At 31.0% G+C, this 27,823-nt stretch overlaps 4 protein-coding genes and 1 non-coding gene across 5 annotated transcripts; all 5 read left to right on the forward strand.

Annotated features, from left to right (window-relative positions):
• Positions 1 to 210: 210 nt before the first annotated feature.
• LOC130960369 (WEB family protein At2g38370-like) lies at positions 211 to 2,834 on the forward strand. The gene is made up of 2 exons (XM_057885749.1): positions 211 to 496; positions 1,051 to 2,834. Exons 1-2 carry the CDS (start codon positions 362 to 364, stop codon positions 2,569 to 2,571), a joined length of 1,656 nt encoding a protein of 551 aa, XP_057741732.1. The 5' UTR covers positions 211 to 361; the 3' UTR covers positions 2,572 to 2,834.
• A 1,160-nt stretch (positions 2,835 to 3,994) lies between these two features.
• On the forward strand, positions 3,995 to 5,967 carry LOC130963365 (uncharacterized). Its single transcript, XM_057889489.1, has 5 exons — positions 3,995 to 4,094; positions 4,331 to 4,476; positions 5,024 to 5,209; positions 5,605 to 5,664; positions 5,821 to 5,967. Exons 1-5 carry the CDS (start codon positions 3,995 to 3,997, stop codon positions 5,965 to 5,967), a joined length of 639 nt encoding a protein of 212 aa, XP_057745472.1.
• A 5,024-nt stretch (positions 5,968 to 10,991) lies between these two features.
• On the forward strand, positions 10,992 to 14,344 carry LOC130962331 (CBL-interacting protein kinase 2-like). Its single transcript, XM_057888547.1, has 2 exons — positions 10,992 to 11,152; positions 12,328 to 14,344. The coding sequence occupies exon 2, from the start codon at positions 12,717 to 12,719 to the stop codon at positions 14,112 to 14,114; it is 1,398 nt and encodes a 465-aa protein (XP_057744530.1). The 5' UTR covers positions 10,992 to 11,152; positions 12,328 to 12,716; the 3' UTR covers positions 14,115 to 14,344.
• A 2,026-nt stretch (positions 14,345 to 16,370) lies between these two features.
• On the forward strand, positions 16,371 to 18,369 carry LOC130963366 (TATA-box-binding protein-like). Its single transcript, XM_057889490.1, has 7 exons — positions 16,371 to 16,433; positions 16,547 to 16,654; positions 16,839 to 16,910; positions 17,185 to 17,235; positions 17,504 to 17,549; positions 17,647 to 17,738; positions 18,159 to 18,369. Exons 1-7 carry the CDS (start codon positions 16,371 to 16,373, stop codon positions 18,198 to 18,200), a joined length of 474 nt encoding a protein of 157 aa, XP_057745473.1. The 3' UTR covers positions 18,201 to 18,369.
• A 348-nt stretch (positions 18,370 to 18,717) lies between these two features.
• On the forward strand, positions 18,718 to 18,809 carry TRNAY-GUA (transfer RNA tyrosine (anticodon GUA)). The gene is given in 2 exon segments: positions 18,718 to 18,754; positions 18,774 to 18,809. It is a non-coding gene; the product is annotated as a tRNA-Tyr (tRNA).
• The last annotated feature ends 9,014 nt before the right edge of the window (positions 18,810 to 27,823 follow it).

A 27,823-nucleotide genomic window follows, 5' to 3' on the forward strand; every position in this document is an offset into this window, starting at 1 on the left:
ATGACTAAGATTTAAGATTATAAAATGGTGAGATTTATTTTGGTGTCAATAGAAGTATAGAACGGTGAAATTGCGAACACTGAACCCGTTTGACCGTCTGAGCTTTGTTGTCACTTTCTTCAATTCTTTTTTGTTTTTAAATATTATATATAAATGCGATGTCTTGTTACCGTTGACAGAAGAGAAAACTTTGTCCCACCCAATCGCTACTTGTTGTGGGTCCCATTCTCGAAATTGAAGGCAATAACTCCGCTCTCAGCTCTCAACAACACAGACACTCACACTCTCTCTTCACTCTTCACTCTTCACTCTTCATTCTCTCTCTCTCTCTTTAGCTCAACGTTCTTCATTTTTTCATTCCATGGAGCTTGACGGTGGTGGAAGAGCTGAGATTGATACATCGGCGCCTTTTGAATCCGTCAAGGAAGCTGTTTCTCGATTTGGTGGCCTTGGTTACTGGAAACCTATTCCCAATAATTCCCACATTCTACTTCAGGTAACAATTTTCATTTCCTACTACAAACTAATGCCTTTACCTAGGGTTTCCGATCCTAAATGTTCCAACTTTATGTCTTGTCTATGTAGTTTGTGTGCTATGTGCACAATGTAAATGGGATCATATTCTTATTTTCAATTTTTAGTTCTGGTTTTGTTATGTTGCTCTGTGATCTAGAATTCATATATGTCTAGTTGTAATGTCAATTTGTTCATAAATTTCTACATATTTGGCATGTTGGTATTTAATTTGTGTTACACTATTATGGTAGTTGTCTAATTTTCTGTGAATGTTTATTGCATACCTATAAACAAATCATAAAAATTGAGAGTAGTTTAATTTTTACTCACTCTTTTAGATGACTATTTAAGTAATTAGTATGAAAGTTAGATAATTATTCATAATTAATCCTATATTTATTTTCACAGTAATAAGTGAAAATTGCTTTCTCTGTTACCAATCTCTAATGTTATACATCTTCATTTTACTCCAACTTTGAAGTCATTTGTATTGACTATTGAGCTAATTAGTGAAAGTTTCTTTTCTTCAAGCAGCGCCAAAATGAAGAGCTTGACCCTGGAAAACTGGAAGAGCAAGCAGCAGTTATGGAGAAAGAACTAATAGTAAAAGAAAGGGAAACACTTGAAGTCTTGAAAGAACTCGAAAGTACCAAAAAGCTTGTAGAAAACTTGAAATCAAAGCTTCAGAATGAAGAATCCGAAGCGAATTTGAGGCTTCAGATGAGTGTCTGCGATAACGTATCTTCTGTCAAGGACATAGAAGAGGATAAGGAAAACCGAGCCAATCTTGTTCTTCAGCTTTCAAATGAAGGTTGTATTTCATCGTCTCCGGGTTCAATATTAATGGAACTGAAACAGGCGAAACTGAACCTGAACAGGACTACAAATGATATCGCCGATGTGCGAGTTGCTGTGGAATTGCTTAACAAGAAATTAGAGAAGGAAAGGATCTCCCTAGAGAAAACCCGTGAGAGGCTAACTCAGAATTCTTCAAAAATATCTTCACTTGAGGAAGAGCTGAACCAAACTAGAATTAAACTACAAGTTGCGAAAGATGCTGAAATTAAGGGCAGTTTAGATGATCCTTCCGATATCACAAAAGAGCTACAGAGATTGAGTTCTGAGGCTGATCATTTCAAGAAAATGGGAGAAGCAGCGAGATCAGAAGTCATGAGAGCAATGTCTGAGATTGAGCAGACCAAGGCTATGATAAGAACTGCCGAGATCAGGTTGGTTGCTGCCAGGAAAATGAAGGAAGCAGCTATAGCAGCCGAAGATGCCGCACTCGCAGAAATCAAAGCCTTATCACATGGTAGTTCACCCGGAGATTGTGAGCAAAAGCATGATGGGATTACTCTTTCCTTTGAGGAGTACACTGCCCTTACAGCCAAAGCTCGAGATGCCGAGGAGCATTCCAAGAAGAGAATCGTTGATGCTATGCTTCTAGTTGACGAAGCAAACTTATCGAAAATGGACATCTTGAAAAGGGTAGAGGAGGCAACAGAAGAAGTTAAAACCAGCAAGAAGGCCTTAGAAGAAGCTTTGGAGAGGGTAGAAGCTGCAAATAGAGGAAAGCTAGAAGTTGAAGAGGCTCTAAGGAAGTGGCGGTCTGACGGTCACAAAAGGCGTTCTTCTATACACAACTCTGCCAAATTCAAGAATTCATACCCATCTCACCTCCGTCGAGATTCGCGATTGCTCGATGTGAATGGGCTAGATCTGGAAAACAATGAAGTGAATCCTGTTCTAAACCCAACCCTATCCATAGGACAGATATTGAGCCGGAAGTTAATGGTGCCAGATGATTTTGAGGCCAGGAGAAGCTCAGCCGAAGCAAGGAGAAGCTCGGCAAAACGGAAGGTGTCGCTTGGTCAGATGCTCGGCAAACATAGTTATTATGACCCAGATCAACCTTTTGACAGGCAAGTTGAGAAAGAGAATGGTCATCATCCACAGTTCTCTTCTGCAAAGAGAAAGAAATTTGGGTTTGCTAGATTCTCTCTTCTTTTGACAAAGCAACAAAAAAAAAAGAAGCCAATGCTGAACTTGAGGTGAATCAATATCATTTGGTGGCAGTCTCTTCGTTTCCAAGACAAAGAAAAATATGAGAAATGTACTTGGTCTTTCAATTACTGTTTGTTGTTTTTTTAATCCTTGATTGGTTTGAAATCCTTGCTATGTATACTACTAACTAGTGTTTTCTTTCTTACCCTTGGCTTGCTATGTATGCTACTTGTAGAGATTATTTGTATGAATTCTTTAACTGTTGTAAGCTGGTGTTATATAGTTTCCATGTTCCTAAAGAACAGTCTTTTCTTTTTCCCTTCTTTTTAATCTATATTTATACAAAGTTATACTATATTGGCATCAAATAGCCTTGGGAATTATTGGTGTTACACATGATTTCAAGAAGTACTTAATTTTGATTCACTTGCCACTCTTTTGAACCAATTATTTTGTAATTATTGGTTTCATAGAATTATTGTTGTTGGTTTTTTAGAATATTTCTTAGTTAAACCACTTTGAAGACCAGAAGCTTCCCTATTTTTAATGTGTGTTTTTTCTTTAATCAGATGTTCCATCCAATCGATGTATTGTTTATTTTTTTTTTGTTGATACATTTATAAAGTAATGTACTTAAATATAATTTAATTTGTTTCTAGTACATTGATTTGTGAATAATATCAAAATAACCCAAAAAGACTTATATGAAATGAATCAATTAATTACCTTCGATAAAAGGTTTAATATTTATTGGAAGATTTTCATAATGAGTATTCAAACTCTAAATCAAGAAATACAAATAAATTGATTTATGAGGAAATATCCAATTCGGTCCGGTCTAATTTTATTTTTTATTTTATCTTGTAAGCCACCACCAGCTAGGAAGAAAAACATTACAGAACAAAACAGCCATGAATCAATAAGAACTACCTTTCTTTGCCTTCTTTCCTTGTCCTCTTTGATTTAGTTGCAACCGCACAGACACACATATATTTCTAACACATTGCCCAATCATTCTTCCCTCATAAGGTACCATTCTAGTCTTCTAATTCCTCACATTAACATTGTATATATTTGAATTAAATTTTAAAATTGCATGTGCGTTAGTTAGTTAGTTCTTCCTTAATTTAATGATTTTGTGTAGACATAATACATGATATGATTTAACGATACAGTTTCATAAATGTGACTACTTCTAACGAGTTTTAAATTTTCTAATTAGGGATCCAGAGTTTTTCATTTTTATTCATATATGTACATCTTTGGAAATCAGAATAGCATTTTTAACATATTTATTGCTATTTTCTAAAAGCAAACAAATAAGTTTGCTATAATTTAAATGCAGTATTAGAATTTGATTTATAAATTGTTTAGTTTTAATATTAGGTTATTTAGATTAAATTTATCTTTATTAGCAAGTTAAACATGGGATTTTGAAGTGGTTGTGATTTCAGGCACCATGGAGGGAAGAATAATGGGGTTCTTGTTTCTGATTGTGTTAAGTGCTATCTGGACTTGTAATGCAAATGAACTTGCAAAACCAGATGAATGGAGCATCACCATAATAACTTCTGGTAACTTTTCTATTTTTGTTTTTTATTTATTTGTATTGTATAATTCTTCTAGCTCCAATTAATTAGCCTTAATTAACATTTTATTCTTAGCTGATGAACAAACACAAACACTGAAACACATTAGTTTAGGTTAAGTGAATAATTTCTGTATATATATAGTATGGTTTTGGAATTTGAAACAAAGATGCATCAATAGACAAGTTCATCTTAATTAATAACACATATTCAAAATGCAGAACTAAACAGAGATTCAGGTATGTGTGAATTTTGTGAGGAATACGTGGCTGAGGCACTTGATTATCTTAATGATAACAACACACAAAATGAGATTATTGGTGTCCTTCATAAGTGTTGCTCTTATATGCAGTTTTACAGCAATGAGGTCAGTACTTATGAACGTAATAAATCCATTTTTGTTGGGAAAATTATGATCACTTTTTTTAGGAAGTTATTGTTTGAACTTTGAATGTTGAATGAATCAAAACTTTAGCAGATTTTAATTATTATTATAGTCATAACATTTGAATTAAATTCTAATTTTGTTCGGAACATTTAGATCGTTCTATTTTTAATTCAAACATTTTTTTTATTATATTTTTTTCTCTAACCAAATTAAAACTCTTCTTCCAAAATTACTCTTTTTTTCTAATAAGTAATAATTACAACTACTACTACAGCCACCATGAATATAACTATTACCATTATATAAAAGAAGATGATAATAGAGGTAAGAGATATTTTTGAAAAAAAATATTTTTGACCGAAGAACTAAAACAAAACGAAATAAGACCTTTGGAAAAAAAAAGTTTCAAATGATAGAAATACAATTAGAATTTAGCACAAATATTAGTAATGAAATCAATACTTTGTCCATTTTATATATTATTCACTAATGTATAGTATGCGGTTTCTTCTTATGCATTTCACAGTGCACCAAATTGGTGGATTATTATGTTCCTCTTTTCATCTCAAAAATAGCTTCAATTGATCCTCAAGAACTCTGCAAAGACGCTAACATATGTCCATTCATACTAAATGTTCAAGAAGATAGCTGTGCCAAGTGCAGAGCTACTGTTTCGGCCATACTCATTAAGTTGAAAGATCCTGAAACACAGGTTAGTAATCACAAATTTAAAAGAGTGAGTACAATTAATATAAGGCTCTTCATGGTTGAACTATTTTACTATTATAGTTGGAATTGATGATTTTATGGAACATTGAAGCTAACAACTTGCTTGCACCACAAAACTACATTAACACATCCAAGAAACTTAATTCTTCAGATATATAAGACTTGTAATACAGTAATATATCTTTAATCAGTTTAGATCGATCTAGTAATTAATTCATATGTTGCTTAAATAAATATAGTATAAAAACATATATGATTCAATCAAATTTCATGTTCTAGGATTCGAACTTCAACACTTAGGAAGACATATATATATAAAATTGCCTTTCCTTGAACTTTTGTTAAATATATAACTAACAATTTATATTGAAATTTCAGATAGACATAATGAGGGCATTAATGAAGGCTTGCAACAATATGGAGGACTTAAAGGAGAAGGTAATACATTACTTTTTGAGTTTTTAATGCCATATAGAAAATATACAAGAACATAATTTTATTTTCACAAACAATTTTATTTTCCCTTTAATTTGTTGATTAAAACCTTCTAGCTAGAAAGCATGTTAACAATGTGGAATATGATATTGTTTGCAGTGCATGAGGGTGGTTTTTAAGTATGGACCTTGGGCAATTATAAATGCAGAGAAGTTACTCAAGACAACAGATATATGCACTCAGTTACATGTTTGCAAGGAAGAAGCCTCAATCATGGAAGAAACACTCTTTCTCTCCGACTCTTAACTGTGTTTCATATTCAAACTCCAGAGATAACATACAAAAAAACAAAAATTAAAATAAAGTCACTAAAATGAGTTTGAAATTGGAAATATAAATCCAACAAGGTGTTTGAAGAAACAAATTTCCTATATTCCTTGTTAATTTTACAAAAAAGGAACATAAATTTTCTATGGTTCTGTCGTGTCCCACTTAAATATTGATGAAGTGCGCATTCATATTTACCACACGTGGTCCAATTTAAATTGCTAGGTTTCAAATGATACAGAGTAATATTTTAAATTTGTTTCTAACAATTTTTTAGTAGAATAATAATTTAGTTTTTAATAAATTTTAATTATTAAATTAATTTTTATATTTTATTTTATTAAGCAAATTGTTTTATATAAGATTATTCGTTTATATAAAATGATTGATATAAAAATTTTAATTTTTTTAAAATTATTATATCTTTATTTAATAATAATAAAAATGAATTTATTTAGTTTTTTATTAAAGTTTGACATAAAAATTAATGTGTGTAACAACATAAAAAGTTAAAATTAATTTCTGACTAAATTTGTTAAAAATTAAAGTGTGTTTAAAAGTTTATTTGAGATTTTACTTAAAATATATACAATACCAACTTGTGATATTATTATATAGAGAAATATTAAGGGTTAACATATTTTTTTATTAATCTTAGTCAATATTTTGGATTAATATTTTATATTTATATTATTAAAATTTATATTTTAGAGTATGAAATTTAAAATTTAACTTTTAATATTTAGAATTGGCTAAGAAGTTAATATTCATATTGGTTCTAAAATTATATTTGTAGTTCAATTTCGTCCTCCAAAATTTTAATTTACTAAATTTAGTTTCCCATTTTGACATTTGTAATTCACGTTAATTTTTTATTCTATTTTTCTCACGGAATCGTTAACAATATATTGAAATAGACAAATGATTGTCAGGTTAGACTCTCTATTGATTATTTGATATAATAATTGAAACTTTTTATCCCAATTCGCTTCTTAAGAAACCACTAAAACGCTTAAGCAAAATTAGGACTAGTTTAAAGGCTTAATAAGGAGAAAATTGAGGTAAAAAAATTATAATGATCACATCAAATAGCTATTATAAAATTCAGTATAACTACTGTCAGCCTATATCAGCATGTCATTAACAATTTTGTGACAAAAATAAAATTCGGGAATAACATGAATCATAAATATTAAGTTAAGGGGCTAAATTAAATACATCAAAATTTTAAAAACTATATTAAAGCATAAATATAATTTTACGAACCAATATAAATATTAATTCATTGGTTAAATATTGATAAAAAAATTGTTAAATTCTATTGGTCATCACCTAGTATTGTTTTATTGTATATTCATTTTTCTTCATGAGAAAGTAGTCTTTCTAGATGGATTTCCTATGGTGATTATGTGTTGCACAGATATGAATCCTATTATTGGAACCACAATCATAATATAGAAAATTCAAAGGATATTTTATCTTTGAATTTTGTTTTATATTCAAAACGTGCAATGATTAAGAGATTAAATAATTGCCTGCAATACGCGTTATCATATGTTTCATCTAAAAACGAAAATAAAGTTAAAAAAGGGTCCCCTTTCCATAATTCACAATATGTAACTTCTTAAAAGAAATTATGATTATTAACAACATATACAGTCTTTTCAAGTTTTGGGAAATGCTGATGTTTAATTTGTCTCACATAAAACATAAACTTCAAAATACACCGTCATGGATGTGACATTATCGTGAGGCTTTTTCTCAATCACTCACTTGGATCGTTTTCCTTGCTTATTTGTTTAATTAATTGCGTAATAAGAAACATATTATTGTCATTACTCAACACATGATTAACTATCATCTCTCTAATCTAATCTCTCGCTTTCTTCTTTTCTTTTTTTGTCTTTTTGTGTGTTTTTGTGGTGGCAGCGTGGCACAACATAAATCATACACATTCTTAAAGGATGTGTTGTGATTGTTTTCTAGCATTGCTGTCGTGAGAATAATAAATCACATGTGTATGCTTAATTTGTTGAGGACTTGAGATAATGAAAATCATCAATGAAAAAGAAAATATATATTGCCACATATGTTCTTTTAAACTCAATACGTCACTTATTATAATAAGGTAATATCTTGTACTCGTTCGTTGAATAATTTATACACATAATTTTGTAAAGAAAAAGAATTAAGTGAATCTTTTCCCAGTTAATTAATGGGGTAGATAGGACTTATTAACATGTTCGCCAGAATCTGAATCTGGAAGAGACTGCTTCATGCTCTCCACCAATCGTTGTATTACACGTGTCGATTTGTTACCCAGCAACACGGGAAGGTTGCACCTGGAGCAGCTACTATCACGCCACGTGTTTCAATGTTATTGGATTGCATTGAGTCCAAGAAGACCATTATTCTTTGCTTGTTTGGTTCATACTTCATATAGCATGTACGGATATGGGCTTCTTTTTTATTTAAATAATTTTTTTATTTCTCAATTAAATGATAGTAGAAACTATTATAATTTTGTATATTATATTTTAATTTTTCAGGTAATGTGAGTGAAATTAAAAAATATTTTTTTATCTTAATTTTTCAATTTTGTAATAGTTCTTTATACGTCAATGAACAAAAGAATATTTTTAATAAATTAAAAAAATTTGATAATTGTTCTGTTTGAAAATTATAAGTTCAAAATGCATATTTTACTGAATTTGAACTAAAAAAATTTTAAATTTCTGTTTTTATTATTTTTTATATTTTATATAAATTAAACGAGAGATATTTTTATGTTTATTTTTAAAATTGATAAAAAAAATTTTAAAATAAGAAATATTAATAAGTGGTTGAAAATAATAAAAAATTGTGCAGTGAATTTGATGATATCACTTTTTCTTCCTCAGAGTATATTACATTTTTAATTTTGCTTTGCAAAATTGCACTATTCTTTAATTTTGCAGACTCAGATGAATACTTACGAAATTGAGTATAATAAAAAAAATACAGTTCAGTTATACAAATTTTTTGATCAAACAAGCCTAAACAAGTTAATTGTAATCCAATAAAATTTATTTATATAATGTGTATGTAAAATTATATTATTTCTCTACGAATGTTTGTATTTTGCGTTTCTTTTCCTCTTTTTTTGTTTTTCCTTTTTTTTTGTGCATTTTTTTTACGTGTTTTATTCTTTTCGTGATTCTTTTTATTGCTGCTGTTGTTGCTGTATTTTTTTCTCCTCCTCTTTCTATTGATTTTGTAACATTATGTATTTTTTTTGTTTAATTTTTTTCTCAAAAAAAAATGAAAAAATAAAATAAGAAGATGAAAAAGAAGCAACATGAGATGAAGAAAAAGGAGAGGAAGATGTTTGAATTATGCAGAACTTATTAGTACAAATACACCGAAAATTCTTAACAATACATATAAATGTCTTAGTTTTACACCAAAATTTATTACAAATACACAAAAATATTTTTCTTAATGCTGTATTTTCTTTTTTTTTTCTTATTTCTTTCTTTCTTTTAGTTGAATGAATGTAGGTTCATCTTCTTTCAAATAATTTTGCAAGATTATGTATTTCTTCTTTTTCTTTGTTTAATTTTTTTTATTCTTGTTAAGATAAAATAAGAAGAAACTTGAGAAGGTAAGATAAGAAAGAAAAGATGAATAAAAAAAATAAAAAGAAGAAGATAATGATGATGATGATGAAAACGAAGAAGAAGAAGAAGATGAGGAGGAGGAAGAAGAGGAAGAGTTTTGAATTATGCAGAACTTACCGATACACAAAAATGTCTTAGTTTTACACCAAAATTTGCTATAAATATATAGAAATATTTTCTTTAATACTGCATTTTTTTCTTCTTTTTTTCTTCTTATTTTTTTCTTTCTTTTAGTTGAATGAATTAGATTCATCTTCTTATAATTTTGTAACATTATGTGTTTTTCTTCTTTGTTTAATTTTTTTGTTTTTATTCTTGCTAAAAGAGTAAAATAAGAATAAACTTGAGAAAATTCTACAGCAAAAATTTTGGATCAAACAACGTTATCGATAAGGGTACTGTTAGGGAGTCAATAGCCTAAGCGTACAATGTGTACAATGGGTTAAATCTGATTTTGAAGTTCACCGAGGCTCGAACCCTTGACTTTTCGGATCTAAAACTCTAATATCATATCATGAACTCACTCATCCCAAAAGCATAACCTAATAGGAAAATGTAACACTAATGGTCATATCTCTAATACTTCTTAAACCTCCATTGTTCACATTGTACGTTTAGGCTATTAGCTCTCTATACTTTCTCTATCGATAATGATCATAATGATGAAAACGATGGAAGAAAATGAGAATAGAAAAGGAGGAGAAGAAAATCGAATGAGAAAAGGAGGACGAGAAGAAGAATGAGGAGTTGGTGACGACGATAACGAAAAAGAAAAATAATGAAAAAGAAGGAGAAGAAGAAGATGATAAAGGAGTGACAAAAAAGAACTTAACAGAAAGTGTGAGTATAAATGAGTTATTAAATTTGTTTAGTTAAATAACTTATATATAGAGATTAATTCAAAAATATAATTCATTTTACTATTACTTAAATTAAAAATATAAAATTTTTTATTTAAATAGAAAAAAGCGGTTTGGAAAGGCATCACACTCACTCCTCTCTTCCTAACAGATTCACTATTATTAAGATGAATCTTTTTTTTTAAATATTTAAATAACTAACCAAAATAAAAAAAATATTTTCAACCAGATCGTTGAAGTCCTTTTTCGAAAATGCCATACATTAATGTGTTTTCCACTTTCCCTTTTTCAAAATATTTTAAACGTAAATATAAAGTATAAATTTATTATTCAAAAGAATATTAACTTCCGAAGTAAATTTAACATTTATTAGTATATATTATGAAAAACAAATAAAAAATAAAAATATACAAATGATTGGAGTGTTGAGAAGCAATATAGAATGCGTTAGAATATTCTATGGTTACATCATTTTCTTATCATACTTACATTTCTATCTATCTCTCTCTCACTTTAAAAGGGTTCTCTCAAATTCCAAATCTCTCTTTCATTATTCTTCATCATTGAATTTGCATCCAAAACACACCACATTCAGAACAAAGCATCACCATACATATACATCTCACTCAAATCATTAGTTAGCAGGTAAATTTATTTAACAAATCTATGGACTATGATATGTTTTCCTTATGCATGTTTAATTCTTATTGTTATCTATCTTAAACTCTTCTCCTACTCTTCAGATTCTGGAAATTTGATATAATATTATATCATTGTGGAATTGTTTTCGGGTTTTGTTTAATTTGTTCATTCAGTTTTTTGTTTCTCGAGGTTTTAGTTTTATTACTAGATTTATTTTTTCAAGGCTAAATCGTTCACCTTTTTATGATATCTGAGATGCTCTGAGCTTTGAATTAAGCCTTTTTAAATGACATTGATATATATAGCAGCTTTTTAGATTAGATTTTGTTTATTTTTTCTCTTCATTTATTTATTGTTATTCTTTGGGTATTTGCTATTTGTTTTTTCACACCTAATCTTATTCAGTTAGTTAGTTGTTTGAGGATTTTGGTTGATTCTAAATCAGTGTTTGAGAAGTTATGATAAAACTGAAAGAAAGGACTTATTTAGGTTTAATTTAACCACAATCTAACTATATGAACTGAAATCTTATTTGTACAACCAAAGTTATATATCTTTTAAAACCATTGATTTTTTTTAATATACTTTCTGTTAATGGGAATTTGAATTCTTGAAGAAGATTTTGTTTTTCTGCTTTTGTTGCTTCTGTTCTGATTTTATTACAGTATTACAGACACATGTGATAATTGTTTTTGGAATCTTGATCACAACACTTTGCCCAATTGTATGATAAGTTGATAACAACAACAACTTGTGACATGTGAAAATGTCAAGAAAATAGTTAGATAGATTGCCAAAGTTTGTTCTTGACTATAAATATATAATGGAAGTTGAATCACATGTGTATGGAAATTGGAAAATGTTGGCAACTCTTTGCTGTTATTTTGCCTAATTGCTACCTTACAGAACTGAACTTTTTTTTTCCCCTTCCAAAACTATCCCAAATTTAGAAAATTGAGTTGAATCAATGCATGATCATGGTTTTATCTCTTGTTTAATCCAAAACAAGATTTAGGTTTAGGATGTTAACAAGTCTTCTTACTCTTTCTTATGAGTCTTAATATAAATTAAAGGTTATGGTTAAAATTAATTAGGATCTTCTGAATCTTATGCTGCTAAGGGACATAAAACTTTGATGTAGTTTACTTATTAAATTTTTCCTTCTTTCTTTCTGTCAGGTGTGCCTTTCATATATGCAGAGTAATTGAAAGGTTTGCTTTACTCATTGATTGTTCTACAAAATTTGTAAGATTCTCTCTGTTTCATCACAAAAACCAGGGAATGCTGAAAGATGTGCTTGATAGTCGAAAGTTCCTTCTCCGAGGATAAAGTTCTTTCATTTCCATATGAACAACCCTTATTCATCTTTGACAAGATTGAATGTTTAGTTCACTGCCCTTATCATCAACTTACTAATTTGAATAGAGATCTTAACCATTGTATGATTTCAAAATACAATGTTTGTGAGGACGGTTAAGCTTTCGACATCTTGAGAAGCAGATTCCGGTTCCAGCTGCATAGTTATACTTATTTAGTACTATTGGTATAGAAGAAGGTGCTGGTAAAAATGGAAGAGAAAGGAGGCGTGCTTATGCAACGATACGAGTTAGGGAGATTGTTAGGCCAAGGAAATTTTGCCAAAGTTTACCATGGAAGGAGCCTTATAACTGGAATAAGCGTGGCGATCAAAATAGTCGATAAAGAGAAGGTTCTGAAAGTGGGGATGATTGATCAGATTAAGCGCGAAATTTCAGTGATGAGACTAATCAGGCATCCACATGTGGTTGAGCTTTATGAGGTAATGGCCACCAAAACCAAGATCTACTTTATCATGGAATATGTTAAGGGCGGCGAGCTCTTCAACAAGGTACTAAAAGGAAAGATCAAGCAGGATGATGCTAGAAGATACTTTCAACAATTGATCAGTGCTGTGGACTATTGCCACAGCCGAGGCGTTTGCCACCGGGATCTCAAGCCGGAGAATCTTCTATTGGATGAAAATGGGAATTTGAAGGTCTCAGATTTCGGGCTAAGTGCGATTGCTGAATCTAGACACCAAGATGGACTACTCCATACTACTTGTGGCACCCCTGCCTATGTTGCTCCAGAAGTGATACTTAGAAAGGGCTATGATGGCTTCAAAGCTGATATATGGTCTTGTGGAGTCATACTTTATGTTCTTTTGGCAGGTTATCTTCCTTTCCGAGATTCGAATCTGATGGAAATGTATAAGAAGATTGGAAAGGGACAATTCAAGTTTCCGAGTTGGTTTCCTCCGGATGTGAAGAGATTACTGTCTAGAATCTTGGATCCTAATCCAAGGACAAGGATATCAATGGCTAAAATCATGGAAAGTTCATGGTTCAAGAAAGGGTTAGAGAAGCCAGTTGTTACTAATGACAATGAAGAGAAAGAGTTAGCTCCCTTGGATGCTGATGGAGTGTTCGGATCATGCGAAAATGGCGGCCCTGCTGCTGAATCAACACCTGAATTTTCAAAGCCAAGCAACTTAAATGCGTTTGATATTATCTCCTATTCGTCTGGATTCGACTTGTCCGGCTTATTCGAGGAAACTGATCAAAAGAAACAAGTCAGGTTCACATCTAACAAGCCTGCATCCATCATAATCTCTAAACTAGACGAAATTTGCAAGCGCCTTCGGCTGAAAGTTAAGAAGAAAGATAGAGGTTTGATCAAGCTGGAAGGTACTAATGCTGGCAGAAAAGGGCCATTGGGAATTGATGCCGAGATTTTCGAGATCACGCCGGTGTTCCACCTTGTTGAACTCAAGAAATCAAGTGGAGACACATTGGAATACAAAAAGCTGCTACAACAAGAAGTTAGGCCTGCACTTAAGGACATCGTTTGGAACTGGCAAGGAGAAGAACCACAAGGAATGTTGCAGATACAGCAACAAAATCATTCACAATCTGCCCAATCAGATGTGATAACACAATCAAATTAGTTAAGAATTTAGAATATGGTGTTCCTGAATTTTCCTTGGTTGGCTATTACTTGCATCATTATCATTTTTATTTTATTATTTGTTTTATGTTAGTAACCATAGAATGATTAATATGGAGGTTGTTTTAGGCAATAAGCATGTATGGTAATGTACTAAGCTTTTATTCAGATTGCATTATTTTTCTTTCAAAAAATTTTCTCCATATGTTGATTCTGCTGGAAATGGCATACGAAATTTACGAAAGCTCTTTGTGACATATGTTTGAGCCTTCTCTAATCTTATTTCAGTCCTGTTCTCTGTATTACTGACATAAAAATGAAAAAGAAAAACAACTACTTTTGATTTATAACTCTTCTTCTAAGGTTAATAATTTATTGAAGCAACTTATAACTTTATTTTCCCAGGAATTTAAAATTTTTTCACAAACTATACACCTCCTTGAGATAATTTTATCTTTTAGGAATAGTTAATTACGATTTTCATTTATTTTTTGTCCTATTTAACATTAATATTCACAATTTCTATTTACACTAACTATCCCTGGTATTAGTATAATATACAAAAACATAATAATATTAAGGTAAATCACAACTAATTTTTTAATTAGCCATTTGAAAATATAAATAAAAAATAAAATAAAAATTATTTTTTACAATTCAATCCGCCCTGGCTATATTTGGTTAGAACGAAAGAAATAAAAAAAAAATAGAAAGAAAAAAAAAACTGAATGAATTTTTAATTATTTTTTAGATGTATTTGAATGGAAAGAAAATAAAAAGAAAATAAATGTTATAAAAAAATAATTTTATTTTTATGTTATAAAATATATTTTAAAAAATGAAGGAATAATATTGGAAGTATAGAGAGAAAATAAATTTTTCTCTATTTTCTTTCTAACATTGGAGAAAAAAATTGGTGAGTCCTACCAAATTTTTTTCATCTCTTTTTCTTTCTTTCTAATTTCTTTTTTCAGCAACGAAAAATAATCATTTTTTCCCTCTATTTTCTTTTCTTTCATCTTTCCTTCAAACAAACATGGCACTGGATTCAATGGTCTGAGAACGTTTGGACTATTAAATGTCCCAAAAATAGATTCGGTCATTATTTTGGACCGAATTCGAATCAAAACAAATCCGACTTCACCCGATCTATGTGCACCATAAGAAAATTAAAAAAGATATATATGTTTTAAATTAATTTTAATATTATGTTATATTAATTATAAGCTTATTATTTTATTTTTAATCACACTTCTTGAATTAGAAAATAGATTAAAGAAGCATTAAATTAGAATTTATGGATAAAATTTAAGTTCAAATATGAATATCAACTTTTCGATAATAAATTTCTTTTTTATAAATAAATGTATCATAAATAAATTTTTTCATAAATAATTTATTTAAAATTATTGTTAAAGTTTTAAAGACTCGACTTTTATTCGATTTGAATTCAATGTAGTTATAACTCAAAAATATTTAAGTTTTATTGAATTAGAGTCAAACTAAAATTTAAAAAATAGACTCAATATATATATTTAAAACCAAACCTGGGCCAAAACAAACCCGATTTTATCCGATCGATAAACACCCCCTAATATATAACATCGTAGATTCAACAATTTGCATAATCTGCACCGCTTTCTCATATAAAAGAACAGTTCTTTCGAATTTTTCGCGCTCTCTTTATTCTCTCTTACACTCACCTCACTCCTCAAGACCTCAACTTCGTTTCAATTTTTCTAGATTTGTAGATTCTGGTTTACCCCTAACCCTAATCCGAACCTAATTTTGCGCTTAAAGGTCCAATCTCGCTTGCTTGTTATCTCAATTGACATATATATACAAAGCCTTCCTTTTATTTCATGTTTAATTAAGAGGAGAACACAGAATTTTGGGAGAATTGTATATAGTTTTTAGGTTTTCATTTTTACTTTTTCGTTCAACTATTTTTGGGAAAATATGGGATCTGAGTTCCTTTTTATTTTTTCGGGGGTTCTTTCGAAAAAAATGTTTCCCCGTATTACCAATAACGGTCAATATATAGTATTGTGGGAAGAATTGTGTTCAGTTATTTATTTTTTCATTCTTTTCCCTAATTTTTTTTTTGGGGACATTTTAAGATCTGGGTGTGTCTTTTTTTTTTGGGGAGGGGTTGTTAATAATTATTTTGGTTGAAATAGTTCCTTTTTTGTAAGTAAAAAAAGAAAATGAAAATTTGGTAGATTGAATGTAATGTTGTATAATAGTATTAGGGTTCATGGCTGACCAAGGATTGGAGGGTAGCCAACCAGTGGATCTGACCAAGCACCCCTCTGAGATTGTGCCTATCCTTCAGTGAGTATCTATCTGATCTTGATAATTTGTTTTCAACACCAAGTGTTTCTATAAGCATTGGAACATCTAGTGATTTTGCTTAATTGAATAATCTGATAGTCAAGTTATTTGTACTTCAAAAATATTGTGTCAACGGTTAATTTGGACTGTAAGTTGGACCTTAAAACGATTTCACTTCAAGCTCGTAATGCAGAGTACAATCCCAAAGCAAGTTTCACTTAGTTGATATTGAAATCAACATATGCATCTTATTCAAAGCTTTACAAGCACTTTACTCTATCATAATTATGGTTTGCTTAGGAACTACATGTATTTTTTTCATGTATCTTGCTTTTCTCATTCTGGTTGGCCATTTCTACCCTGTGCTAATAGTTGATATCATCCCTTACAGCGTTTTGTTGCCGTGATTATGAGGATCAGAGAACCAAAAACAACTGCTCTCATTTTTGTATCTGGCAAGATGGTATGTTTCTTAATATTCACCTAGTACTTCTGTCATAAATGATGATAGTGGATATCACTGTACTCAAATAAAAAGTTGGTGAAATATTTTATCTGAAACTATTTTTGCTAATTTGATCATGAATCTTTGATTCATTGTATGCTATCATGATTTCAATAATGCTCATGCTTTGTGATTTTATTCATGATTTGATGATCGTTGTTGCTTTAGTTGAATTTGTCTCTTTTATGCTTTGGCTTACATTCCTAATGTTAAATTCCATTGGTATGGCTAGGTTTGTACTGGAGCGAAGAGTGAGCAACAGTCTAAATTGGCTGCAAGAAATGTATGCATTATTCTTTTCTATTTATCATGTATGTTCCTGAATATTCCTGAAATGGAGCTTAAATAGACAGGTCAAATATGTTGTTTGTGATAGTTTGGTTATAACCCTGCTCATTCTGTAGTTTGGAGTAGAATAAAGTACTTATTTGTCTTCATCCTCTTTGCATTTGCATGAGTATCCATTTTCTTCTTTCTTCATATCGAGGTTAGGAAGCTCTTTATTCCTACAAGTTTGTATCATTGTCTAATTTTACATTTTCTTCCTTCAGTATGCTCGAATTATCCAGAAGCTTGGTTTTCCAGCCAAATTTAAGGTAATACTTCTATTATATCTTGTTATTTTTACTAAATATTTTCAGTCATTACTGTTATATCTAATAGTATTCGACTCATTTTGTTTCATGTTTCAGGAATTCAAGATTTAAGAATATTCTTAGCTCTTGTGATGTCAAGTTCCCCATAAGGCTTGAGGGTCTTGCATATTCCCATAGTGCTTTCTCAAGTGTAAGTTATTAACCTATTATTTAACATTATTATTTTTTAAAGGGTTTTGGGTTGGTTTGGGCATCTCATGACTTCTACATTAAAAATTATTACATCGAGATTGAATTATGTACCCTGTGAGATATTATATACAGAGAACTGTATGTTGTCTAAATTTTAGTTTCTTCAACTATCGAGAGCGTTGATCTGACATGTGTCAAACTCCATATGCAAAACTAATATTGAACAACCTTAACCTGGTTTTGTTTAGTTATTAATGTGATGATGTTGCTGTTGGCTATGCTTAATGTTTCATTGAACGCTGTAGAAACTTATGACATTTCTTTGCGTGTTAACTTGAGTACGAGACTACAAATATCATCTCTTTTTTTTTAATTTTTATTTTAAGGGTCCTAACGAAATATTTGATCATTGAGACAGATTTTGTTTAAGGGCAGGAGTAAAGTGCCACTAAAGGAATGAAGTTCCATGAAACTGTAAATATTAAGACAAGAAAAAAAGAAACATCTAGATTGATATAAGTTAAGACCTAGCTGTTTTAGCTGTTGTTTCTGTGTTTTGAATGTTCTAGTAAAGTGAAGCACATTGTTGTTCTAATCTAATTGACATTTCAAAACAAAACATGATTTTGTAGAGGCACAAAAGAGTGAGAGAAGAGAAAAAGACAAAAAAAAAATGGAGGAGCTAGTCAGAAATAACATTTTTTTTTACAATAGTTTGACAACATTTTAGACTTGATTTATTTATTTATTATTATTATTATTATTATTGTTGTTGTTATTATTATTATTATTAATGTACTTGTACTATTAAATGTTGCTTTATTTAAATTTCTTCCAAGTCAAATTTACCGTCTAAAATTACTAGTGAAATTAAGAAGGAAAAATGATTAAAAAATTTCCGTCTATTGATTGATTGTGAAAGCTGATAGTTGACAAAGTTAAGATTAAAATGAAAGATATCTAACCATGAACACAAACCGACCTTAGCTCAGTTGGTAGAGCGGAGGACTGTAGTAGGAATACCCTAATAGAAATCCTTAGGTCGCTGGTTCGAATCCGGCAGGTCGGAAACTTTTTGTTTCTAACGTTTTGTGGTGGTTTGGAGATGGATAAAATCCTCTGGATTTGAATTACCTAGGGTCCAAAGTTCAATCTTACGGGCCTATAATCTGAAACGGAAAATATATACAGACATCACCATGGGTATTGACGAAAATGAGCAATGGATTCACCTTTTTGAAATTATTGTAGAACCCACTAGTCTAATCAAGCCTAAGATGTAGGAAGATGAATAGGGCAAAGCATGACCCAAAAAATAAATAAATAAATAAATAGGGCAAAGAAAAACAAAAAGTCAAAAAAAAAATATAGTATTGTAAAATAAATAAATAAAAAAGACGGAATAAATATAAAATAAAAAACTTTAGTATTCTTATTTATTAATATTATTATCTCAATATAATAGAGATGGTTCATATATATAGAAAGAGAGAGAGAGGAGTGTCTTATATATTGTTATTATGTTGTGTATATATTTTAGACTATGATTTTCTATTTATATAGGTATAATGTTTATTTTTTCAAACTTTATTAAGTTCAATTTATATTGAAAATTTGAATCATTCATTATAGAAAAATTGAGTGCCCATTTTATGAAGAAAGTGATAAATCATTAAATGAGCGTCCATTCATATCATATATCAGAACACATAAAATCTTATCATTCTTATAAGATAGATAATAAATTATTCAACAATAGGTGATTCTTTTTTATATAATTAATTATAGAGTAGTCAAATTATATCTAGTATCTTATTATAAATAATTATGTTAGATGTATATTAAAATTAGTCATTAATATATAATATACATTAAATTATAAAATATACATTAAAAATAAATTAAACAATACTTATATCTATACAAAAAATATATAATTGCTAATGTTAATATACAAATAAAATATTTTCACAATTTGTTGTAACTTTCTACAAATAGATCAGGTAATAAGTATGTTAGAGTCCAATTTCATATTTTCTTCTACATTTCTTCTAGTCTAACCTTTCGGCTAAGATCCAAGATGTTTAATTTATAAGAGATCAACCATGCTCCTAACTTAAACTTGACACTAATGATTAAAAAAACAAAACTAGTAGTAAAATATTTACCCTTTTCATTGATTCAATGGATTCAGATTACCCTTATCATTGATTCAATGGATTCAGCAACCACATCAAAATTTGTTGTCCATGTGCAATATAATTCACTTTCATAAGATGATTCATATAAATTGATAAGTTTTGTCATGTCATATGGATTCACAATCTCATATGATCTATTCCTATCAAATTCTTCTGTTTGTATATATCTAGGACTGCTGCTATTTGTAATATTTCACCAACCGTTATTATTAAAAATATATGTTCTAAAATTTTATTTCGGTGACAAGTGACAACAAACATGAACGAAATAAGTTGTAGTGTCGAATTTTGTTTTTGATATTGCCGTACATTTTAAAAAAAAAATTATTAACTTTTTTTTTTTGTAAGTTTGGACAGTTCAACATCAACTACTATTATCTACCCTAAAATTGATTCCTATAAATTATATTTAATTTATGTTGGATATAATTAATAACTGTTGAAAAAAATAATTCCTTTCATTTTTATGAATATTTTTTTAGATGACGGCCGTACATGGCTTATGACCTAAACAAGTGATAATTAGAGTGGCAATTGACCAATATTAGTTGGAGTATGGTGATATCAGTTGTGTTCGGAATAATTAAGATTCAAATTAATGTTGTTAGGCCATGTTTGACAAGCTTTGGAATTGTGATTGTGGAGTAAAAAAATGGCAGAATGCTAATGGTTGAGATCACCACATACCGTGGGTATGGATATAAATAACTTATATATGGATGGATACGAGGAATATATAGATAACGAAAAATAATGTTGAATAAGTACATAAAAAGTTTTACGAAAAAATCAATTTATTTTAAAAAGCATACAAATTTTTTTGAACAAAATTACATAAATTTTGTTTAAATAATAGAACATAAAGAGCAGAAAAAAAAATTATATAAACAAATCAGCAACAGAATAAAGAGGAGGAAAAAAGGAAAAAAAAAACATAAAACATAAGAGAAAAAGAGAAAAAAAAATTGTCTTGTTAATCTATTACTATTGAATTATAAAAACGCTCCCACTCATACTAATTTAATTTTAATAGCAAATCTTAACTCTTAAATTTGTAAAAATTTACTCTTAAAATTTGACTCATTAAAAGTGAAATCTTGTGAATTATAAGCTAAACCTTAATCAAAATATGTTTTTAGATAAAGATAAGACAAAGATCGAAGTAAAATTATATAGATAAATTTTTGTTAATGTTGCAAGTGTGAGAGTACATGAAGGTAGATTTATATTAAAGAAAATAAAGAAGAGTGAGAAGTTTATAAGATGAGAAACTCACTAACTTGACACCTTAAAGTTTTAAGTTGGATGTGATATCTTTTCATTGTTCTCTAACAAAAAAGATTGAGAGTTTATAAAATGAGAGATTTATTAACTTGACACCTTAAGGTTTTACGTTGGATGTAATGTATTCTCATTTTATGTTTTTTCATTTAGTTCATCTCCAAAGTCTTTCCGGTGATTAAGAGTTTTCCACGGCACCCCAACAAGTTGGACTTTTTTTTTTCTTTGTAAGGTTTAGGCCCAATTTTTTGGGATGTCTCCTTACACCCTTGTGTCACTATTCTAATTAGATTTTTAGCAGTTATTAAGAGTGAGAGAGAGTAGCCACAAAGTGAGAGAGAAGAAGAAAAAATAGAATTTTTGTTTTTGTGCAAAGCAACAGATTTCAAACAATAGTTTCTCATTCATTCGGCCTGAAATTTGAACTGCAACTTCATTTCATCTTGTTCTTCATTCTGAATGGTAGAGATTTTTATTGGATATCTACAGAGGGAGAAATCTATTTTGAATAGCAGCTCTGTTATTGGGTATTTTTTCATCTTCTTGTTACTCATTGTCAAGTTTTGGTGCTTTGGTATTTTGGCTGATTGTATGCACGATTTATACTTTATTTGAGACTCTCTTGTACCTCATATTTGATTATAGTGGAGCCATTTTCCTGGTTTTGGGGACTCGTAATTTTTACCTTTCATATTGAGGGAGTTTTTCACATTAAAATATCTGTGTGTTCTTGTTGTTGCTTTAGTTGATATATTTGATTGCTTATAGTTGCTACCATATTATGTTGTGAGCGCTTTTATATTATTCTTGTATTGGATATTTGTATTGTTTTGCTGTTTGGCTCTTTTATATTGGCATCAGAGTTTGTTGGTATTTTTTTGGGTTTAATTCTGTGAACAATAGAGACTAATACTAATATTAGTAGGATTATCACTTTTAATGGCCTTAATTATGATTTGTGAAAGTCAAAAATGGAAGATTTGCTTTATGTTAAGAATTTTTATCAACCAATTTTTAGTACAAAGAAGCCTAATGATAAATTTGATGATGATTGGATTTTGATACGTAGACAAGTTTGTGGATATATTAGGCAGTGAGTTGACGATAATGTGTTGAACCATATTATTGGAGAGACACATGCTCAGACCCTTTGGATTAAACTTGAATAGTTGTATCCTCAAAAAATTGGGAATAACAAGATGTTATTAATTAAGCAGTTGTTGGATTTGAAAAATACAAATGAGACATCAATGTCATATTACTTAAATAACTTCTAAGGAATCATGAATCAGTTATTTTTCATGCGTATCAAGTTTGAGAAAGTGGTTCAAAAATTGTTACTTCTTGACTCTTTACCAGATTTGTGGGACATTCTTAGCATTTCATTGTCTAATTCTACTCCTGATGGTGTAATCTCTATGGATCTTATCAAGAGCAGTGTTTTGAATAAAGAATGAGAAGAAAGTCACAAGATACATCAACTACACATTTAGATGTTTTGGTTTCTGAGTCTAGAAAGAGAAACAAAAGTCGAGGTCCTAAAAGTAGAGATCAAAGTAAAAGCAAATTTTGAGGAAGGTATAAAAATATTGAATGTTATCATTATGGTCATAAGGGGCATGTGAAAAAATTTTGTTGGCAGTTAAAGAAGAAGAAAGTCAAGGCAAGTAAAGATAAGAACACAAATAAAGATGATAGTAGTAATGAAGACAAGGTCAATGTAACTCATGATGATTTTTTTCTTGTTGAGGAGTTTGAATCTGTTAACTTTGTTGATAATAGCACTAGTTGGGTGATTGACAGCGATGCTTCTATTCATGTTACATCTAGGAGAGATTTGTTTACGTCATATACTCCAGTAATTTTTGCTTAATGTGAAAATAGATCATCAAAGTATTCTAAAGTGTGTCGACGTTGGACATGTAAAAAAATATAAAAAATTGAAAAAAAATAACATTATAATAGAACTATTATCAACTTAGAAAATAAATAAAAAAATTAACAATAACAAAATTATTAAAACAAATATTGTAAATAAGATAAACAAATCAACTAATTTTCAAGAACATCATTTTTTACTCAAAAACAAAATTTTCTCGGTTTAATAAAATATCCAAGAACTCCAAATGTACAATAAGCTTCCCAGATTGAAACCATAAGATAAAGATCGTGATGAATCATGAACACTCAAAGCTAATAAGATTAAACATGGTGAATAACAAAGACAAAGATAAGGAGGAGAAGAAAAAGACATACTGCGAGTAGAGGACGACAAAGATGCGATGGAAAAAGAGGAGAAGATAAAGACGCAATACCAGGACAGAAGAGAAAAATGCGATGTTGGGAGGAAGAGGAGAAGATGATAGCGGCTTTGCGAAGAGAAGAAGAAGCCTTTGGCAACAACAGCGTCTGGTGACATTCGAGGCGTCGCGACGGTAGCGGCTGAGAGATAAGTCTGCGACAACGGTGGTAGAGAGAAGAGTGTGGCAATGATAGAAGCTCTGAGAAGAGCGATCGTGTTTATGATTAGGGCTCTTTGTTTTTTGTAGTTGGAGCTTTTGATTGATTTGGGGTGATTTGGAGCTTTAGGATTTGCCCTGACCCAACTCTTATTTTTGGAGTTTGTTTAGGGTTAGAGCTTATCAGATTATATATATATATATATATATATATATATATATGTATTAGGGCCATTGGCTGAAAAAAATTAAAGGGCTTAGAGTCAACTCTAAGGTAAAAATTTGGGAAGGCAATTGGATATTAAAAATGAATAAATTATAGAGATATAGAAGGCTTGAAGTTGAGTATGTTAAAGATTTGTTAAAGGAGGGAGAAGGGTGAAATTTAGGTAAGCTCACTATTTGGTTCAGGCAAGAAGATATAGAAAAAATTATGAGAACTCTAATGAATATTATCGACAGGGAAGATAGATTTATCTGGTCTCATACATTTAAAGGTTGTTATTCTGTTAGGTTAGGGTATAAGGTGGCGAGAAAAGAGAATTTAAGGGTTGGAGTAGGGAGCCCTTCGACAAGTGAGGATATTAAGAATTTATTTTAGAAAATATGAGGATATCAGATAGTAAAAAAAATAAGATGTTTTAATGGAAAGTTGCCCACAACATAGTGTCGGTGTATGCTAATTTGCATAAAAAAAATTACTAACAATCCTATGTGTCTCATTTGTTTGTAAGAACCAGAGACAATAGAACACGCAATGCTATTATGTCCATGGATTATGGCACCATAGTTTGGATCCCAAATTCAATGTAGTCCAACGCCACAAACAATTATAAGTTTTGGTGCATAAATGCTTAAACAGATAAGAAGAATTAGAAAAGAGGGAAAAAAAGTCAAAATAGGCTCATCAATAAACTATCTTTCCTAACATGGAAAATATGAAAATCAAGGAATTAAGTAATTCATCAAAATGTCAACATCAATCCGAAGACAACTATAAAGAGAGTCAGATTTATGGAATAGGACTTCACATATAAGGAAGAGTAGCAAAGTAAAATCACATAAGACTAAAAGAGACAGGGTTATGAGGATTATCTGGAGACCACCACCGTTGAATTGAATCAAGATTAATATTGATACGGCATACAAAAAGAGTTTTGAAAGTTAGGGGTGTTCAAAACCGATCCGGACCGAACTAAACCGACGGACCGAACCGAAAAAACCGAAAACCGAATTAACCGAAAACCGAAAAAACCGAAAAAATGATGTGTTGCTATTTTTTTGCAGTTCGGTTCGGTTTTTGGTTCTCACCACCAAAACCCTAACCGAACCGAACCGAACTGCTTCTTCCCAAAACCCTAAAAATTTAAAACTACCTACCCCACCCCCAGGCCCAGACCCAGACCCAGACGTGAGAGTGTGAGACGGCCACACCCCCACTCCCCATGTCCCCCAAACGCGTCCTTGATCCTTCTCCTTCCCCAGACGGCCAAACCCGTACGCGACAGCTTCCCTCTCCAAATCCCAGATCGAAGCCTTCCTCAGTTCCTCCAAATTCCACCGCCGCACAGAGAAGAACCCCCACCGCCGGTGCACGACCCAGCCTCCACCCAGCAGCGTTTCTGGAGCCACCTCTGACCACGCCACCTCCGACCTCGCCGCCTCCAGTCCACCCTGCAGCATTTCTGGAGCCACCTCCGACCTCGCCACGTCCGACCTCGCCGCCTCCAGTCCACCCAGCAGCGTTTCTGGAGCCCACCCAGCCAGCCACCGATTGTCCGATTCAAGTGCATATGGAGCCCGAGCCATCTATTCAGGTAAACTTTGCTGATTTGTTGTTCAGTTTAGGCCTAGGGTTATAACTTTGCTGATTTGTTGTTCACTTTAGGCCTAGGGTTATAACTTAATGATTTAAAATTCAGCTGCTTGTTTATTGCTGGTTCTGTGCTTGTTTATTGCTGGTTCTGTGCTTGATTTATTGCTGGTTCTGTGCTTGTTTATTGCTGGTAAAAGTGCTTGTTTCTTGCTGGTTCTGTGCTTGAATTATTGCTGGTTCTGTGCTTGTTTATTGCTGGTAAAAGTGCTTGTTTATTGCTGGTTCTGTGCTTGATTTATTGTTCAGATTATCTGGATTTGTTGAGTTTATTGCTTGTTTATTGCTGCTTAATGATCTAAACTTCAGCTGCTTGTTTCTGTGATTGATTTATTGTTAAGATTATCTGGTTTTGTTCAATTTATTGCTTGTTTATTACTGGCTGCTGCTTAATGATTTAAACTTTTATTGTTGATTTTCTGTGTTCTATTGATTTTTTACTTCTTGATTTACTGTTCTCTCTTCTTCTAATTTTTGTTGGCTGCTGCTACTATTATCTTTTTTTTTTTAATTTGTTAATTATTAATTTTAATTTGTTAATTAATCATTATTATTTCTACTGCTACTGTTAACTGTTATGGTTTATTGTAGGTTCATATTTGTTCACTAGTTTGAAATTGATATGAAGCAAATCATGAATACTGGTTCTTGCTACAGGAGCCAGGGTAAGTGGCGGGTTAAACCAATGAATTTGTTTAATGCTTCTTTTTAAATTGTGAAGTAAGGAAAAATGATTGTGATTAAAAAAAATGAATACCTAGCTGAAAATAGTTATGTTAACGAGAAGGAATTTTGAATTTACCAATTTTGGAGATTTTCAATGGTTACAGTTTGTGCTAGTTTTAGAATATTATGGCTGAGGAAGATTGATGCTATTGAAACTTGGTTGATTAACAGAGTAATTGGAGAAATCTACTTTACTAATGCTTTAATTGTGAGATGCAGGTCAGAAGTTTTGTTTACAAAGGGTCTACCAATATTGCATAGTAGCAGATATAAAATCCATCAAAAAAGCCACTCCATTTCTGAGGTTAGTTAATTTATGCACACTGCTATACTGCTCTGAATCCCATTTCTTATAGTTTTAAAGCTATATCATATTTCAATCTCTTTACATAGAAGCTATGTGCTCATATTGTTCATTGTGTTTGTCTGAATTTAAAAAACCGAACAATTCGAACCAAACCAAACCGATTTTAATTGGTTTGGTTTGGTTTAGATGGTCTTAGCAAAAAAACCGAACCAAACCGAACCGCAGTTTTAATCAACGATCGGATCGGATGGCTTTTCCTTAAATAACCGAACCAAACCGCACCGCGAACACCCCTATTGAAAGTGGAGTGATATCAGCAGTAGTTAAAGATCATAGCAAAAAGATGATTACAGGTTCTGCAATAAAGGTCAAGGCTAGTTCCACACTAGTAGCAGAGGCAATGGTAGTTAGAAATGCTCTGATAATATCAAAAACTTTGCAAATAGAGAATGTAATCCTTGAAACTGATTCACTTACCATAACACAAGCTGTTAAATCCAGAGGTAATACAGGTGGAATACAACCTATACTCCAGGACATTAAAATGCTGATGGAGAATTCTAATAAATGTGGTATGACGTGGGTACCCAGAAAAGATAATGTCTTAGTCCATTCTATAGCAAAATAGCTGCAACGAATAATCTAGGGTCTCGATAGAATGATTTTGAACAGAAAGGCAATAAGACAAATTCGAAGTTATGAAGAGCATATCACAAGCATAAATGCAAACAATTTGAACATTGAAGCTGACAGAAGGGGTGATAACGAAGAAGGAATTCATGACCCAATTAGGAGAGGAAAGAACAACAATCAAAATTTACAATGGTATAATGTCAAATCTTATGCTTAGACTCAAAACAACATGCAGCAATATCAACCTCAAGAATCGTCAATAGTGGGCAAGCTTAACAGAAATGGAGGAGAGGTAATTCTGCAAGACGGAATAGATTGGAGAATCATAAGCATCGGCAACAAGGAAAGGCAGTTGTGGATGAAAAACACTGGCGCATACAACAAGAGTACTCATCGGCAACATCAGAAAAACAATGGTCAATTTTGCATACCAAAAAGTATAGCAGAAATTGAAGCAAACTCAGCAAATCTGATTAGAGATAAGTCAAGAATTCTATGCCATGGCCAGGATGAAATCGTAGCAAATGGCAGTGAAAAAAATATGGTGATGTTTTTCAACGACAATGGCGGTTCACATTGCAGCAACGCACAGAGGCAATAAAC

The sequence above is a fragment of the Arachis stenosperma genome, chromosome 2, assembly GCF_014773155.1.
Source record: "Arachis stenosperma cultivar V10309 chromosome 2, arast.V10309.gnm1.PFL2, whole genome shotgun sequence".
Taxonomy (NCBI): Eukaryota; Viridiplantae; Streptophyta; class Magnoliopsida; order Fabales; family Fabaceae; genus Arachis; species Arachis stenosperma.